Raw genomic sequence first — 18,792 nt, 5'->3', positions numbered from 1 at the left:
AGACTAGAAATGAATCACTGGACCAGATCCACAATGCTCAAGGGCTGGATGCAGCCACAGAAGTGACAGTGGGCCAGAGAAATGCAGTGGAACAGCTGCCAGGCAATTAAATGACAGCCACCAGTGCTCACAGCACATGGCCATGAGCAAACCTAAACGTTTAATGTGGGTTAAGTGAAACTATACAAGCCTAAGTCTTCACTGTGGTATAAGTAGCCAGGTTTACAGCAATATAAGGCACCTATTCTGTATGTACAGAATTGAAGAAAACATGCAGAATTCAAAGTCTGCCTCACCAGACTGACCTAAAAGTCTCTGTCCAAAAATTAAGTTCTGAAATAAACCTACTGCCAAACACCAAGTTCAGAAATACTCTAAATATTTACTTCCATCCATGAATGGGAACGAAATCATTACAAAATAGTTTTAAGATAAAAAACTTAGCAGCATTTTAGTTTTAAGGTATACTCCAGATAACTCCTCCTGGAGGAAAGCCACCCCTGCCAACAGAAGGTCAGATGTCATTTGGTGTTATCTCCAAGGTTTATCTCAGATGGTTAAGAAGGCAGCAAGCCTGGGGAACAACTCCTAAAGGTGCTTCAATTTAAAGCACTGAGCTCTATATTAATCCTGGTCTATGACTCAGGTGTGAGCTGGGAAGAAATCACACCACATGTCCCAGCTCAGCCGTGCTGACCCCACGATGCAGGATGGATTGGCAGTTCTAACACACTTCCCTCGCTGCACTGGACAGTCTGCTGCATTTTCTATAGCCAAAGTCACAGTCTATTTCCCCATCCCCCCAACCAATCAGACAATTTGGAGAAATAAAATACCATCAGGCAGGAGGCAAACTCATTCACAAATGAAGGCATTATACAATAAAGAATATAAGTGCAGGATCCAATGGCTGTCCATGTCAACAGGCCAGTCAAATCAAACCACTAAAAGCAATTTTCTCTTAGGTCAATAACTTTGCCATTCACATAAACAAAAAAAAAAGTTGTTTTCTGTGCACTTTCTTTTTTCATTACAATACAAATTCTTGAAGAGACACCAATATTAATCAAAAAAGCACTGACAGTGAATGTTACTCACACAGCTAATAGAAATTTCTTGTTTTTATCATCTAAGAGCATCTATTACAAAAAAAACACAAAGGATATTTCACAATTACGTGGCCACTAAGTCTAAAATTGCTGACACATGTTCCTTTGGCATGTCTGGTACCCCCAACAACAAAATTCAGAGATTTTAAATTTAGCTTTTTGTTTGGCAATGTCTTTAAAATATGTACCAGATAACAAATAGAGTTCTAAATTTTGCCTTGACTTACAAAATCACTGCAGGGGGTATGTGAGTCAGAGAAATGTTTGCTGTACTGATACTATGACAAAGATCTCTCAGCAGCTTGTTTCAATAGTCCAGTGTGCATATGTCAGCCTTGTAGAGCTCTAACAATATACTGCACATTTTGAAATAAAACAAGCAGCTTGTGTCTCATCTGTTATTAGAATCTTATGATCAAATTATTTTAAAAAGAGGAAAAATTATAGATTAATCGTAGCTAAATACAGATATATAGAACTGTAATTAACTATAGATTATTAGACTAAATCAAGCAAACTAAATAAATTGCACCTTAGTCACACTGGCAGCTCAGTTCAAGGAGGTGGCATGTCCTGATGACAGTATTCCTATCTCTGTTTGTTCCAGCATCCTCAGTGATAAATGCTCATTTAGGTTTCTCCATGGGACAAACACAAAGCACATCTGATGTTAAACTTGGAAATTACATTCTTATTAATAAGAAATATTTCAGGATACTCTGACAACTTCTGTTAACTAAACAGTGCATGTGTGCATTTTTTTTTAATTTCTCCTTCTGGTTTCTTCAGAAGAGCCATTTAACAGCCCAGTGCCACCACCAGCTGGATCCCTTACAAGCTTCCCCATAAACTGTTAATTGCATGTAGCTCATTTTCCTGTTAAACTTCTTCCCTCTCCAGCTCCAGACACAACTCTGGGATGCAGAAAGCGCAGGAGCACTGCTGTGGCTGACACTGCTGTCTTATTGCCCTTTACAGCAGCTGCACAACTCAGAGGAAACCACAGTGTGCTCTGCTGAGAAGGAGAAAGCGAACAAATCAGCACAATGCTGATTAAAATGGGCACATAAATCCCTCTGGCTGGTCTGGGTATAATTGACAATTTGGTCTAATCTCCCCACTACAGTCCCCATCCAGAAGGCAGTATTGCTTCAACCTGTAATAAACCAGTTGTTCTCTGAGCAGGAAACCACTGTGTGATCCAGGAACCTGATGTCAGCTGTTGTGACAGGAAAGGGCTGGCACACAGGCACACAGAGATGAGGACAACGGGCAAGTTCATTATCTGGGTAGAATTAGAGAAGCTACATAAAGCTCTTACCAGTAAAGAGGTAACAGATTCAAGTACTGAGGACACACACCAGAAACACTTCCTGCAGGGTATTTTCAAAGATGCTCTAAAAACATTCACATGATGATCAATGGGGAAAATGTTCATGTTGGCACTGCTGTGCCCCTTGTGTGGGCAAACAGTGACTGGATTATGCACAAACCTTCCCCTTTTGGATCTGCAATTGCAACTGAGAATGTTCAAACTTGTGTTCTGTGCTTGCAATGTTCTGAGATGAACCTAAGCCAAGGACTGCTCTGGGCCTACTGAAGTTCATGGGGTTTCAAATCTGGGAATTTGGCTCAAATCCATTTTCACACAATAGCACCAGCCTGTTAGAAAATGTTCCTCCATGTTTATGCACTGCATGCTAAGGTTTATAGCCTTGTAATCAAACACAGTCTGTTCTTTTTACTTTTTTTGAGTTTGGTGTTTCGTTGTTTTTTTTTTATTCAAGACTCCATAAACTTCAACACCTAATTCTACCACAAATGCTTCCTCTGCTGGTCTCCCAGTTCCCAAGAATGCTGCAGCCTGTAACTAGAAAGAAGGGCTGTTACATAAGGGCATTCTTCTCCAAAATTTCAGTGCAAGCTGAAATGGTTTGGCCTGAAACAACCATACAGTGCCCACATCCAGTCTGCAACATGGAAGAGCCCAGCTCTTAGATCTCAGAAGAAATTAAGCTTGGCCTCATGCTCACAAAAACTCTGCTGGCAAAGTACATGATACAATTTTCCATTTCCCTCTAACTCATCAGTAGATGGATTCCTGTCTTGCACAGAATCATGGACCTGACAGGGAAACAGTCTGAATTAATACATGGATTCTCACCTTGACCTCCATACCTTCAGCAACCCAGCAAGCTTCACCTTTTAGATGATAATGTCTGGTCTTACAAAGACAAAGCTAAATATTTCATAATTATTCTCAGCCACTGATTGTCCACATATTTCCTTCCAGGCAAAATAAAATAAAGGATAAACTAAGTTTGGTTTGGACAAGATAACAAAAGATGACTTTGTGCTCATCAAAAATACTCCACAGGCTGCTCAAGGAAGACAAACAGAACACAGGAATACTGCACCCAAAAATCCTTATGAAAACTAAAACCATCTTTATCTTACTGCAAAACCGGAAAAAGCAAGACCAGGATGGAGGAAAACAAGAGGAAATAATTAAAAATGAAAACAAAGTGATGGTCAAGGTACTGTTACTGCTGAATACAGCTCCAAATATAAGCTCACCCTCAAACTGAAGGGTCAGAGAACAAAGGATTTCTGTGGTGATGTTCTGTATTAGTACATTAAGTCTTTAGAAATTAGCAGAAAAGATCAGCTTAAAAATCTTTGAGTGTTCTACAGTTTGTAGAGAATCAAGATCCAGGTCACTGTTTGGGATAAACAGTCAAGTTGAAGAAAACAAGGTGAAACTTGAAACTGCCATTTATCAGATTACACATTTGCACTGACTACAGCTGAGCAGCCAGCTTTACATCAAGGTGCTCAGCTGACAGGGTTCCTCTTCAAAACAACAGATGCATTACAAATGCATAAACAAAATGTCTCTAATAAGACTAAACAGCCTAAGTTTGATCAATTTATATTAAATTACTCTTGGTAAGCTTATGCCAGAGCAATTATTCTGCATTAATTCAACAAAAAAATTAAAACAAAATAAAAAAGCTTTACGATGTATGCCTCACAACTGTAAGAGATACAATTTTATCTCATGTTTAGTGCAGCTCAGTAAGTGCCTTAAGCTCTATTAAGTGTAGTAAATATACATCCACATCTGTGGATTCCAATAGAGAAAAAAAATTACAGGACACATTAAGAATCCCAACTGCCTTGCAAACACAGTATTTGAAGAATCTCCTTCCAGGACATAAACCAGAAGTTTGCAATATACAAATAGAACAATATAAAAATTTAAAAAGAAAACCAAAACATGGGCAGCCTTTTTTTAGCATTCTGGGGTTTATTATTTACATAAAGGCAAGGCTCATAAAAGCAAAGACTTACCTACCAAGCATATACCCATATCAGAGTACACACCAAACAACAAAATCCTAATAAAACTCTACTGACAAAATTTGCATCCCTCTGCCCCCTCCTCAAGAGGAGAGCAAACACAAGAGCAATAGGAACAGCATCAATACTCAAAACACAGGTGAACTTAACATCATCCTGACTTAAAATTACAACCTAAGGGCAGAACCACAAGATTGGCATCAGTTCCCCAGCACACCCAGAAGCAGTGCTGATTTTTACAGCCTGCCTGTCTCACTCACATCAAGGTTACAGTGCAGATCCGAAAGGCAATGCCCACTGAGCTGCTGGTTACTGCAACACTCCTTCTTCTCATCTGTCAAAGAGTGAATGGTCTGTTCTCCAGCCTGTCTCCCCGATGGTGCAGGAGCCCCTGGTTCTGCCTGGAAGGTGTCTGGTGGCACAGGTCATCCCTTACTGTACACAGACTTTATGGACCAGAATCACCACCTCCATCCCTGCCTTACGGGAAACTGAGGACACGGCAGGGCTGAGGTGCAGGAACAGCGACAAAAATGGACACGTTCCTATCACGTGGAGATGGTTGATGCAATCTACATCTTCCATGATATTACAATAATCCTTTCAGAAGTTTCAAGGACCAAGAAGCACTGCAGGTAGAAATAAGGTCTGTCCACGTATACTTCCCACCTGATGAGGATGGGACCTGCCCACATGGGACTGCACCCTACCAGCCTGCTCTACAGCAGCACAACACTTACACCTCTCTTCTGCCACACAGGATTTTGTGCCTGTTCTCCACAAGAACGAAGCCAAGGGGACACTGGTATACAAATACCCCTTGAGAATACAGTAGAACTATAAAATCAGCCAGCTCACAGAGCTTGGAACAACATCAGGGACCACACAGGGCTTTCCAGCTGTGATTATACTGCACACATACCAACCAAGAAATCTGTGGGATGGCAGGGATAAAATGGAGTTGCTCCTGCTCCAAAGCTGGCACTGCCTTCCACCCAAATATTATGAGACTGCTTTACATCTCCCAGGCTGGGGCTTCCCTGGCCTCACATGCTTGTTTTACCCTGCAGCAGGAAGCAGTCCCATAACCCTACCCCACTGCACACACCACTACATTGCAATACACTGAAAAATAAATGTATCAACATACAAAATAAATAACTGGCTTGGAACACGTATTTGCTGTTAGCAGACATCACAGCAACTTGCAGGACTTCCACACCTGTACTGTTACTTTAGAGGCGAGGACACTGAACTCAAGGAGTGATTTCTCCTGCCTGCAGTCAGTCAGCAGCAGAGGTGCAGCTAGGGATGGGGTCCAAGCTCAGTAACAAAGGTTCTCAACATGCTGTAGCTCAATAATACAATGCACAGTGATCCTCAGTAAGTCCATATAAATTTCATGACACCTGTATGCTTAACAAGGCGCAATCAGCTTAAATTTATGCTTCCAAGAGAAGACTACAGGTTGAGTGTCCTGTTTATATGCAGTGGTAACCTCTGGGTATATCAGTATAAAACCTGAAAACAATTAGCCGAAAGAAGATGCTCAGAGGGCAGGAGCACCTTTGCTATAGAGACAGGCTGGGAGAGCTGGATCGTTCAGCCTGCACAGGAGAAGGCTCTGGTGTGGCCTTAGAGCCCCTTCCAGTACCTAAAGGGAGCCTCCAAGACAGATGGAGAGAGATTTTTCACAAGGGAATACAGTAAAAGGACAAAGACAATTGGCCTTAAGCTGAAGAAGGGCAGGTTTAGATCAGACATGTGGAAGAAATTCTTCATTCTGAGGGTGGCAAGGCTTGGCACACTCTGCCCAGAGAAGCTGTGGATGCCCCTTCCCTGGAAGTGTTCAAGGCCAGGTTGGATGGAGCTCTGAGAAACTTGGTCTAGTGGAATATGTCCCTGCCCACAGCAGGGGGGGAGCGTGGAACGAGATGATCTTTAAGGTCCTTTCCAAGCAAAACTATTCAGTGATTATAAATATAAACCATCAAAGCTCACTCTCCTCACTAGCCTAACTTCTCAGGGGGATTACTTGAACCTCTCTAAATATGTTAAGGTTTACATCATCTAATTGCAAAAGGCGTTGTATAAGCATTAGAGTCAAGTTGTGACATTCCTACAATAGAATGAAGAGTTGATCCAATCAACAGCAAAGTTAAAAAAAATAAAAAAAGAAGAAATGCAATTGAAATGTACCTATTTTTAAATATCTGTCTGTTCCCTACTTACCAACTGGAGACATTGGCCCACAAGGGGGAAATTGAAAAGCTTTCTAACCCCTTTTGTTTTTCAGTAAGAAACCCCTCATGTTACACAGTTGTTTGCTTAATACAACTTGTTATTATAAAAGCTCATGAGGCCAAAAGGTCCCTGCTGTGCCTGCCTTCATGTCTGAGTAACCCGTCTGCATCATGTCATTCTCCACAGTGCTGGGCAAATATGCATCATTTTAATTAAATTAAAAAGGAAACTATGTGGGCTTTTGAGCCTTGCTATTCAGTTAATTTTAAGGGACTATCTGAAGGGATAGTGTTACAGATCACATGCAAGTCTCTCTGCTGATGGACCTGGAAAAACTGGACTTGAAACTGGAGCAAATAACTCAAAGCATATGTTGAAAGTTAAGTTATAACACAAAAAAAAAGCCTCAAAAATCAACCCATAAAACACTTCAACAAAATGTATTTTGAACTCTCAAGAATGGCTACTCAAAGTATGGGGCACATTCAGAATATTAATTAAAACAGCTTATTGAAGCCCATACAGATGTGTAAGCTCTCTGTAGACATAGATACACAGCATCTATCTGTGAACTCTGCAGGTGTTTCCATTCCCAAAACAAGTACCTATGACAAAGTTCATGGCCCCATGATTTGGGCAGTTGGGGAAGCCCTTCTGTCACAAGTATCAGATGTACCTGAAGGAAAGACTGAGCTGTAGAAAACTATCACAGTAACACCTGCCAGTGACCCAAGGTACAAACAGCTCCTCAAAAGACAGACTTTCTAGAAAAAGGGATGGAAACCCCAGAAACTCTAAAGCGCCATCAGCAGATATTCCCAGGATAGAACAGCTATCCAAAATAACACTGGAATACATAATTTATTCTCTTACCATTCACAGCTGCATAATAAATCAATACATAAAGACTGTAAGTAGCTTCTAAACTAACCTATTTGTTTCACTTGGATGCTCAGTAGGAAGCTTTACTGAAAAGCTCTTTTGCCAAAAAAGCTTCAGCTCCTGGCATTCTATATTATTCATACTTCATTATCAAACTCAAGTAACTGAAATTTGTGCTTTGTTAGTAAATACTGGTATTGTCTGGTTCTGAAATCTGGCTGTGGTGACACACCACGGAATAGTTCATTAGAGAAAATAATGACCACAAGATGACCTTGTAAGATACTTTGCTGTGGACAGAATTAAATTTAAACACATGAGAAGGAAAAGAGAGAGAGGAGAAAAAGGCTCAAGGATGCAGCTCGATTGTTTTTACAGGCTACTTCTTTAGTGCAATTAAAATAAGGTGTGTGGGACAAAACATTCATTATAGGTTTTAATTCTCTTTTTAAAGACTCAAGACACTTAAAAACCACATGCAAAAGTCTCCACAGTACAAAAACAGAAAGAAGAATGTCTGAAGACTTAAGTTCACATCCCAGGGACTGCAATAAAACAGATGCAACTAAAGAACACCGCCCGTTGGCCATGTGCCCACTCTGGTTGGGAGCTGCCACACGGGAGGCTTTTCCCTCCACACAGCTCTGGGCAGGGTATCAGAGGGGAGCGAGTGGGAGCTGTGGTCTCAGCAAGCTGGTGGAAAGCCAGGGAAGGATCAAAGACCAAGAAGTGCTGTCTTTGCTGCCACAGAGCTGAGCCTCAGCTAAGGATGGAGAGGCGACAGCAGCAGGGGATAAATCAATTAGGGGTGGAATTCTGCTGCACAAGAGGCACCCCTCCTCCCCATGCCTCCCTAGGCTGCTACTACAACTCATCACGAATAATAAAATATTTTAGTGCCTGGTATTGACTCCATTGAGACAACACAACATTCAAAGTTTCTGTTCCACAAGGCAGATGCTAAGGCTGCATTCTCCCAGCATCTGCTTCCATCAAAGCACTGAAGCACCTGAGAGGGTTTGCAAGTTTGCCAGTGCCAAAACCCTCCAGGCACACTTGGACGGCCTAATTGCCAATGTGTTAACCAGAGAAGTTTGTAAAACACCAGTATTTTTGAAAGGGGGGAAAACCCCACTAACTATATATCTCATGGTGTTTAACAAAACAGAGGAGGTTGAACAAATATTGAACATTAAAGAAGTACCCACCACCCTTGAAACCCAGCAAGTGAAAGTGATCCAGTCCAACATCTGGGATAACAGACCCAAGAATGCAGCAGTTTCCAAGTGGGAAACTCGAGGTGAAGACTGAATAGGAACAGCAACCACAAAACCTACTTGCATGTGCATGTCCAAACACCTGAAAATTCACCCTAAAAGCATTCCCTAATGCTAATCAGGTGTAGCAAGTTTGTCTCAGGAGTACTAGGCTAAAGTTGTTTCCTTGGTAAAAGCATGTACTGACCTCTTTAAACCATCATTATAATTACCAAAGTAATTTTTAAAAAATGCAATTTATTATCACTGGTTTTCCTTCCAGTACTATCCACCCTAATGGAATGTGTCAGCAGCAGGGAGACCACTGGGTCACTGTGTTTGTGTAGGAGTTGCTTTTGAATTGCTTTATACATAGTTGGCTTCTCCCAACATTTGGGGATTTCTTCCCCCCCCAGAAGCAGTCCTAGAGACCAAAGGAAAACAAAATTCTCTTGGAATGTTTGAGAGATTAAATGTACCATACATTTAAAATATAATCACTTGAAAGTACCAATTTTTGAGAGCAGACTGTGCTTTTTCTTATTTCTGTATCTAGTGTGTCAAAGGGCAGGAATAGCACTCTAGGATGTCCTACAGTCACAGGTTCCTTGTTTCCTGCACTAATTCATTTACTCTCAGACAAAATGGGGATGGAAGAAGCAGGGCATTAATTTCCTCCATCCTGCATGTAAAAATCCTGCAGACTAAACAGACTAAAGCTGAAAATCCACAAATTCCCATGCTTGGCACTGCCCAAGTTCTAAGCCCATCTCTGGCTGGCACGGTGACCTTCCTGCTATGAGAACAAGCAGTCCACAAAAATGTGGGCAGGTCTTTTTCTCTGGAACAACGGCACAGCAATGGGCTGGTGTGGATGGAAAGTCTCACATCTGAAACATGCTCTTCACTCTCCACAATGCCAGTGGGACCACATAACTCTACTGAAAAACAGGTATCACATGATGATTTGGTAGTTGTCAACAACAAGGCAAATCTCTTTCCAGATTTCACACTTAAAAGACAAAAAGATGCCTTGCCAAAATGGGCTTTTTCTACAGTCAAAACAGACTGAAATATGCTGTTCACATCACTCATTCATATACATTCTATACATGGCAGTATGTTTCAAGAATTGTTCCTTCTTTTTCAGGGCAACCATAGTGATAAAGTATCTGTTTTCAGAAATCTCTGATACCTTCCATTGCAGGTACAATAATCCTGACACAGCTGTCTCCAGCCTCCAACCCTCCAAGGAATAAAGTGGGGGCTATGTGGGTATGTATGGGTGGGTGGAAAATCCCGTTAAAAATTGAATCAAGTCTTGGACAGTTCTACAGAGACATAAAAGAATTCAGGACATGTCATGTCTATGGAAACTTTCCTCCCCATCCTACCAGCTTTGCTGTATGTTGTTTACTGGGTGCCTGCTTCTCTTCACTCTACAGGTTGTGATGGTTTGTGGACATCCAGTGAAAACCTCTGTTTTATCCTGGGATAAAAAGCACAAGTAGCTATTAACTCTCTATAAACAAAATATCATACAACTCATTCCCTACCTGCCCACGGACAACAGTCTTTCTACTAGGTCAGTCATCCTGTACTAAGATGTTAAAATCAAAAATGCTGGGATCTGGTTTTAATTCTCTGTTCTCTCACTTCCTAATCTGCTGGGCTGGGCATGTTTCAGAGACAGATGGTTCTTCAGGGTTCATGTACTTAAAAGAGCTCACAGACAGAAGTAAAAAAAAAATATAATAATAAAGAAATCAAGTGCTGTCAGTTGAAACAGCCCTTCACATGCAGAGTACCTTTCTGATGCATAAACCTCTGACAAATGTGCTCTTCAGAACCAAAGGCTACAGAACAAAGTCCCAAAGGAGCTCTACGACAGCTTCTTCTTTAGTCAACTGTCTCAGCAAAAATACATTTCCCTGAAAAAAGAGATTTTTTTTTTTTTTTTTTTTTTTGCCAGGGAGTGTTAAGAACTCTGAGTAGAAAAGTATCAGTCTTTGACAAGTATCTTAATGTCTACAAAAGACAGAAGAAATACAGACCTTCTGACAATATATTTTTGCTATAGAACTTCTGGCACAAATACCTGCAACAGACTTTTTTACCCCCTTTTTTTTTTATAAATAGGCTGATCCAATTTTTAAGTGGATGTGGAGAACTAATACAGTGGTTTTCCAATCAAGTACAGAACTCAACCCATATATTGTTTTGATAATATATTACTTTTCCATTAGACATGAGTTTTACTATTACTGATGATGACGTTTAAGGCAGAACAGGATTGTATTTGCAAGGACTGTGTTTCTTGTCATGCCTCAACTCAGTCTTTGAATTTCTTTGGATAATTTTATATATGAAGCCAAAAAAGAGTCTCATCCAGCTCTTCTCTGTATTAGCTGGAGTTCTAAATAATTCATAGAAAGTCAGAGTTCAAAACACATTTGCATTCACTTGGCTGGTTGTCAATATGAGAACCACCCCCTTCCTTCTAAGAAAGATCATGCAGAAATCAGAGCTGGAAAACAGACATGGCAGTATAAGGCAGCTCATAGTACAAAAAATCCTGTGCTGATTTTCAGGAAGATTATATGTTGAGGAGAAAAGTTATCCCCATTCTTCTCTTTCACATGGTTATTTATCGTCTGCTCAGTGCTGTGAATGCCTTACTCTGCTTCTCCACTGGCCAGCCCCTGCTCTCTGGTACTTCCCTCTTTAAAGCTGAACACTAGTTTCCTCATTTTTACAATTTGACTCTATCTATAACATCTGGATTTTGTGGCTGTGTCTACAAACTGCTTGGTAACAGCGGTTTGCAGCTGGACAGAAAACTGCCTAAGCTGAAATCATCACTGCAAGACAACATGTCATTAGAAGGTTCTGTGGGACAGGTTCCCCAGCCCAAATCTATGCTTGTATAACATGGAGTGATGCTTCCATAATATATATGAACCACAGGAAATGGTCACATAATTCTCTCTTCTTCTCAAGGGATATCTATTAGCCCAACTTTTGCTGTGGTCAGTCACCATTTCCATCATAAAGTTCTACTTTGTTGCACTTAGAAAATATGGCAATAAAAGATCATGCCAAGATTAAACTTGGCACACAAGTTCTGTCCAGAAGTAACCTCAACTAATCTTTGTCAGCTAGCAAGTGAAGTGACTTAGTCATTTTAAAATCACTTGAAAATGAAAGCTGTACAGGTTCTGGTTCTCATAATTTTCCTGCAGTCACTGCTCAGCACTTTCAGCACCCCTTAACTGTTCAGCTGAAGAGTTTGCAAGGACTTCTGGAGAACATGACTGTCCTGAGGAACCTTTGTGTCATGGATGGGGTGTCATATGCTGCTCCCTGCCTCGGCTAAGCAGAGAGGCTGAGGCCAAAGGGAGATGTTACAGCTGATTTCTATGTGCCCTGCTGCCTGCAGCCCAGGATTGAAAATAACAAACCTGGGTGTTTCCCATTTGCACCACTGGAGATGCTGGGTGCAGGAACAGGGATCTTACAGTCCTTACAAGCACATCTCAGACACATCATGGAACCACTGGGAGTATTTCCAGGCAACCATACAGAGGTGTCTGTATTCATCACTCTATTCTTTCATTAACTACTTATGGAGAATTAGATTTGTAGAAATCAGTCTTGCAAAGTGCTCTGGAACGCTATATTTTAACAGAAGGACAGTCTACAATACTTGTTCAATCATTTCTTGAAAGCTAATGTAGCAGAGGAATTCTTCCAAAGTGTCTTTTCTCTGCACTTAAATCTAAGTTGTCTGTTCCCTGTACCATTAGAGGTTTGCTGTCTGCAGCAGAGAGGCTCTCACCTGCACTGGGACTGAGCCTACACCTGAACCTGACATCCACCAAGTTCCACCAGTGCTCTCTAAGCACAAAGAGGTCTTTGCTAATGTATCCTCCCATGGGATCTGATCTTCATCCATATTTGAAGTGATTTATTTTGACATCTGCAGATTTTCAAGAACAAAGAGGGAAAATGAATTATCACTCTGAATATCTGCCCCATTCTGATTAATCATGCACATGACGCACATAAAGACTTCTTGGGAGCTCAATTTTTTGCTATCATCACGGCTCAGCTGCTCTTCTCTAGGTCATTTCTAACTGTTCATACACTTCACAGTTCAGCTTCCCTGTTGCTACAATGTGTTAGCAATTAATGCACAACAAACAAGCAGACAATTGTTCCATTTCCAGGGAATAAAATCTCCAAGGACACAAAATTAAATAGAAACTATCTGTCCTTCCCCATATCCTAAGACTTCAAGGAAGAGCAAGCAATTTACTCCCCAAACACACCATGTGGCTGAGCCCATGGTTAACAGGCACTTCAATTTGACATACATTTTACAGCTCCTGAAAACCTGTCTCCTCCTAACTATTCACTTCCTGCTTCTGTTTGGTGTTAGAACTCAGAAGAGTTTGAGAAATCCCATGATAAGGTGGGCCAAAGAGCTGTCTCTACCAAAACCAAAGGGTTTTAGCTTAGTTTAGCTTTCAGCAGGTCAACCCCTTGATGTGACTCATATGTAGTACCACAGAAATGCCAGAGGAGGAGAGGGTGAAATGAGGTGAGGATTGCATAAGCTGTGTGACTGCCAAAGAAACGCTCATGTGAGCACAGCCCCAGTCCCAGCCTTATTCCTGGGGGCAGAAATGTGAGCGGGAGCCTGCTTCCTCCACTGGCTTGCTCTCTGTCCCTCCCCATTGGCAGTGGCAGCCTCCCAAGTTCTCAGGGTCTGAAGCAGCATCTCTGGGTAGCAGGACTGCTAAGAGGTGCTGGGAAAATCCCAGCAATACTGCACTAATGATCAGCACTTGTAACAATGTAATTACAACCGAAGGACACTGCTCGGATCTGCTGCAGGAAAAGTGAAGTTTCTCCTTAGACAAAATGCTGTCACTGCTTTACCAGTGCAAGGGTGGGAGGGGGAGGTTATAGCATTGAGAAAATGGACCCTGAGAAAATGAGGAAGAGAGCAAAATTAAAAATCATAATATACTGTTACACTTTCACTTGTAAATCTCTTCCCTAAGCTGATCCCGTGCTCAACAGCCAGACACCACTAACAGATGAGGATGTTTCTATAGCCTGAAGTGAACTTCACTTGGAGCAAAAAATATTTTAGATACAGCTGACCGGCTTGTGGTTTCCATCACTTTCAAACTCTTCATTGCCCTTTGTTCTGCATGAAACATGGCTTTGTAAAGCCAAGGAAAACTTGGTTTAATAAACACCAAATTAGAGGAAATGCATTTGCCTCCTTGACATCTTTTAATATGTCACTAAGACACACATTATTTCAGGCCACTGCAAGATTTCATTCAGTACTTGATACAAAGCTGCTGCTCTCAACATGGCCTGTGTTACAGCAAGGAAAGTGTAGCTGGCTGAATGGACTCCAGAATCACCTTTCTCCTAGAAAAGTATCCCAAAGGAGCAAGAGTCGTGGTGCTGAAGTCCTGCTCCCTGCTGCTTATAAATGAATTGAGGCTGGACTGACAGTCCTTATAGAAGATTCCTATTTAATGGTACCTTGTGGAGTCGAGGAAATACAAATTTAAAGTAACAAATCTAGAACTTTCTGGTTATCTGTATGCTCCACAAACTGACAGAGCTACTTGCATACAAAATTGCTGTACTTCACCAGCCACACCTTCAAAACAAAAGTACTCAAAAAGCTGAGCAGGAGACCCTGCTTTCCTCATGCTGGGAAAACATTCAGCTGTCCATGTACACCAGATTTACAGGCCTTCTGTGTCAATCTGACAACTCCAAAATATTCAGGCAAGGAAAAGATTTAGCTCTATAAATACTATTGAACTTCTCTTTCCACTGGCCACAGATCATTTCAGTGCAGAAGAAAAGCCCATAGCTAAGGCTGGAAAAAATACAGAGTTGGGCTTTCAGAAGTGCTCTGCATTTGTCTAGTCCAGCTCCAGTTTGAGCAGGTTAAGTCCCATAACTGAGCACTTCTGGAAGTCAAAACATGACTGTTCACTGAGGCTCTGGAGTAATTGCTTCTTGGACAAGACAATACGTATGTTAAAATGTATTACAGGCTACATAATAAAAACAGAGGTTGTGCTCTTTTGCAAGTCTCGTGGTATGAAACTCAGCTGTTTTGCCCTGCACAGGTTCCCCTAACTGTTCACTTGGTTTCTATCCATCTGGATTTTCACCACAGAACTTTGCTTTGAGCTTCCAATTTGAATACATGAAAGCACTGCCAAAACCACATCACATTCAAACCACAGGAAATCATGAATTTGGCACTGTTTTGACATGGAAGCTGTAAACAGTGTGCAGGTTCACTCAAAACTGGATCACCATCCTTTGAGTTATGAAACACAACAAAACTTCCAACAAACCAGGTCAGAAATCTTAACTACTAAAGCAGAGAAAAATTATGTGACTTTTGCAAGGGTCAGGGTTTTTTTTAGTATTATCCCCTATATTTTTTCCTTCAGCTAAAAACATAATATGTGAAGAATAAAAAGAGAAGTTAAATTTCTATCTTTCCATGTTTGAGTTACAACAGGATTTAGCTAATTCTCACAGTTCTAACATACACGTATCCTAGTATAGACAAGGCTGTTTCCTACTGGCAGCTTTGAGCATGAGAAACTGTAAAAGCCAGAGTTGTAGAGGAGATATGAATATGGTTCAGTTTTACATGATAGGTAATCAGCTTACAGGTAACTTACACTACTGCAGGAGCCTCATGATTAAAATCCAGTATATTTTCAGTTGCCAAACACTGGATTTCTTCCCCTCAAGTTTCCAATTAGCAAAGCATGAGGAAGTTGTATGAAAACAGAAAAGTTTAAACTATGATATTTGACTTCAAATTAAACACTGCTCTAAAGAAACACATACTTGTAAAGATGTCACAAGTTCATTGAGGATGAAATGAAAACAACCTAGCTTTCCAGGCTGAGCCTGAGAACAATCCAGATTCCAAACCAGAGTATGAATGCAGAGCTACATGAAGGTAGCTTGACTGAAGTCAAATGAATAGGAAGCAAAGTGCAGTCACTCAGAAGATTTATATTACTGTACTGCCTGCAAGAAAACACAGTTTAATCTTGCTGAGTTTCAGCTTAACCAGATTTTTACACCAGGCATTCTGAACGTCAGGAAAAGCTCTCCAGGGATCCTGAACACACAGAACAATATATCAGATATATCTGACCTGTCATAGAGTTTTCAGATGTACACAGTTGCTCTCGCAGCTTTTCCACGTCGTCTGGATGAACCTGCTCGTACAAAGTGCTGCCAAACCATTCAGACTGAGGCTGGTTCAGCACAGGAGTCACAGAGTCCGATACGTAGATCACTCTTCCCGTCTCAGCTGCAACTACAAACAGGAACCCATCTGCAGCCTCCAGGATAAGGTGTTTCAGCTCCTTCCAAAGAAAGGATTTTATTAGAATGCCAGCAAGGAAAGAGAATTAAATATAACATCTGTCCCCATCAAGAATATTGTTTTCTTGTGATCTTTGTAGCTGATCAAAACCTAGACAGAAATTTTCACAGATGTAACAATACAACCAAACTTGCAGCAAGGTATAAATTGTCCATCTCAATAACAACATTTTATTTTCCATTATTGCCTTTCATCTGGTGATCTCCATGCACTTTAGGAAAATAAACAGCTAATACTCACTGCATATTCTGTGATAAGCATCTAGCATTAAAAAATAAAAAGATACTTCAGAGTACAAACAGAGGAAATGAACAGCTCTAACTCATGGCAAACTCATCCCTTAATTAAACATTCTGAATAATTTAACTGGAAAGAAACCAATAAGACTTTCTAGTTTGGTTCTCCCTGGCCCTGCTCAGGATGAGCTCTGTTTGTAAATTAAACAGTCACTGGATAAAAGGCAGAAAGTGTAATGGGAACGAGGAAAGAATCCCCAACCTCTTCTTCCATTAGGGGCCCTGAGCCACTACAAGAAGGTTCTATTGCTTTTTGCCTTCTTTTTCCAGCCTGTGAGTTTGAAGCCTCAGCATCACTCAGAAGTATTTCCTTTCCTTAACAGAGCTTGAAAACCTCTCACAGCAAAGGATGACAACTACCACTCCAATTCCTGGAAAAGAAGCTTGAACAGCCTTCGGTAGCTCCAGTGACCACCAGAGCTTGTTAAGATACTGCACTCAAAGACAGAGCTCTGGACAACCTGAGTCCCATTCCAGGTGAGACAGCTCAGCAGGGTTAGTGTGCAAGTGGTAGGTATTAGCTGATGAGGATAAAAATCTGGTGAACTGTTAAGAAACAGATAATCCATCTCAAGAAACACTCAACAGACTGTCAACTTCTGCTGCTTTGTTATAGAGAAAGCACATTGATCCTAAATTACTGACAAAACAAAACAGCTCATAGCACAGCTGGTCACACTATACTGAGGATAATATAACCAGTTTTGCACATTATTAAAAAAGACGAAAACAAACTCTGTAATTCAGCAAGATTTAAAAAAAAAAGAATTGCATTGAGAAGTGACTAGGGTGTGCCACCAGCAGAAAGGCACAGTCCCTCCAGAAACACACTCCAGGAGAGCTGGAATAAGCAGTCATGAGCACTGAGGGGTCACCAGCAGCTGCTGTTTATCTAAGAGAAAGAAGTATTGCCTCCAGCCATAACTTCCATGTGTAAGTGCTTAAATCACTTCAGACCACAAAAATGAACATTACACCCATAGGACTTCAAAAACAATGGAGGTGGTAGGAATTTTCAATGTGCTCAGTAAACACAGTTTTCCTTCAAGCATTGGGTGCATCCTCCTTCTTCTATCAAAAACGTAACCAACGAAGTACCTCAGCCAGTACAGATGGCATTCATCTCTGCCCAGTTCAGCTGCTGTGAACTCCAGCATTAAGACTAAATGATGTTTTTAACCTTCCTCTAATCCCAGGAGAGAGAGGCAGGTCTTTCCAGACTCATTTTTACTTATTTTAGAGAATCTTTGCTAGGATGGGAAGAACCCAGATCTGGAGGTGAAAATTCCTTTCTGCGAGGCAGTGAGTGACTTGTTTTTCAGGCAGACAAACCTCAATTTTAAGAATGCAAATTTGCTTCTCCAAAAAGAAAGATCTGTCATAGTGTTAAGATCAAGTCCAAACAGTCACAAAAAAACTGTCTGTATTCACACCTTGACTGGTACCAGCTGCTGCACCACAGTGAAGGATCATGCTGAGGCTCTACTTCTCTCAGTATTTCCTCATACCTTTTAATACCAAACAAACAGGGAAAACCAACATTTTTGTATATTCTACCTGTTCTGTAAGAAAGGAAGGCTTGTAAGCTCCATCAGTAGATTTGTTTCCAGTGCCCCTCATGGATTTCATGTGGGAAACAGCCATGCGAAGAATGGTCAGCTTGTCGGGCTTACGAGCCAGGGCGCTGCACGTGGGCACCATGTCTGACAGCTCGGTGATGTACTGGGTCATCTTATTCCTCCTGCGCCTCTCGATCTCACTGTGATTCTCCCTGAGCATTTAAAGAAACACCAAAGCAACAGAAGAGAGATGTGAGCAGTGTAAGAATCTGAACTGGAGGTAATGTATCGTAATACTTTGCACTTGTTCTGCTGTTTGCATCCCAGAAGAGTAAAGTGCTTTACAAAGCCAACCATTATTATCCCTCAGTTTACAGACAGAAAATCCAGGCCACAGACAGATAAATATGATTTGCCCATAGTTGTGAAAAGAACCTGTATTTCTATTTATTGGCTTGTGGCCTTAATCTCTTAACCAGTTTAATCTCCTTTGGTTTAAGGATCAAAATGAAGTAGAAATATGTGAAAAGCTAACATCTGCCAACTCCAGTCAAACTCCCAAATTTGCTGTGATGCATCTCTCAGCTGCTTGTAAAAGGTGTCCTTTAGAGGAAACCTCTC

At 41.1% G+C, this 18,792-nt stretch overlaps 1 protein-coding gene across 10 annotated transcripts in view; it reads right to left on the bottom strand.

Annotated features, from left to right (window-relative positions):
- ARNT2 (aryl hydrocarbon receptor nuclear translocator 2) overlaps nucleotides 1-18,792 on the bottom strand; it is a 95,222-nt gene that overhangs the window by 42,436 nt on the left and 33,994 nt on the right. For all 10 annotated transcript variants that reach the window (XM_014251326.2, XM_088063085.1, XM_088063094.1 and 7 more), the window contains 2 exons: nucleotides 18,170-18,383; nucleotides 16,083-16,296 (listed from right to left, as the gene is read on the bottom strand). In XM_014251326.2, the coding sequence (XP_014106801.1) occupies nucleotides 16,083-16,296; nucleotides 18,170-18,383 (428 nt within the window). The remainder of the gene's footprint in view (nucleotides 1-16,082; nucleotides 16,297-18,169; nucleotides 18,384-18,792) is intronic.

The sequence above is a fragment of the Pseudopodoces humilis genome, chromosome 16 (genome assembly GCF_049639895.1).
Source record: "Pseudopodoces humilis isolate 2021_Gansu_Grassland_sample_001 chromosome 16, ASM4963989v1, whole genome shotgun sequence".
Taxonomy (NCBI): domain Eukaryota; kingdom Metazoa; phylum Chordata; class Aves; order Passeriformes; family Paridae; genus Pseudopodoces; species Pseudopodoces humilis.
Note: the sequence above shows the minus strand (reverse complement) of the source record. Positions and strands in the feature narration are given on the sequence as shown.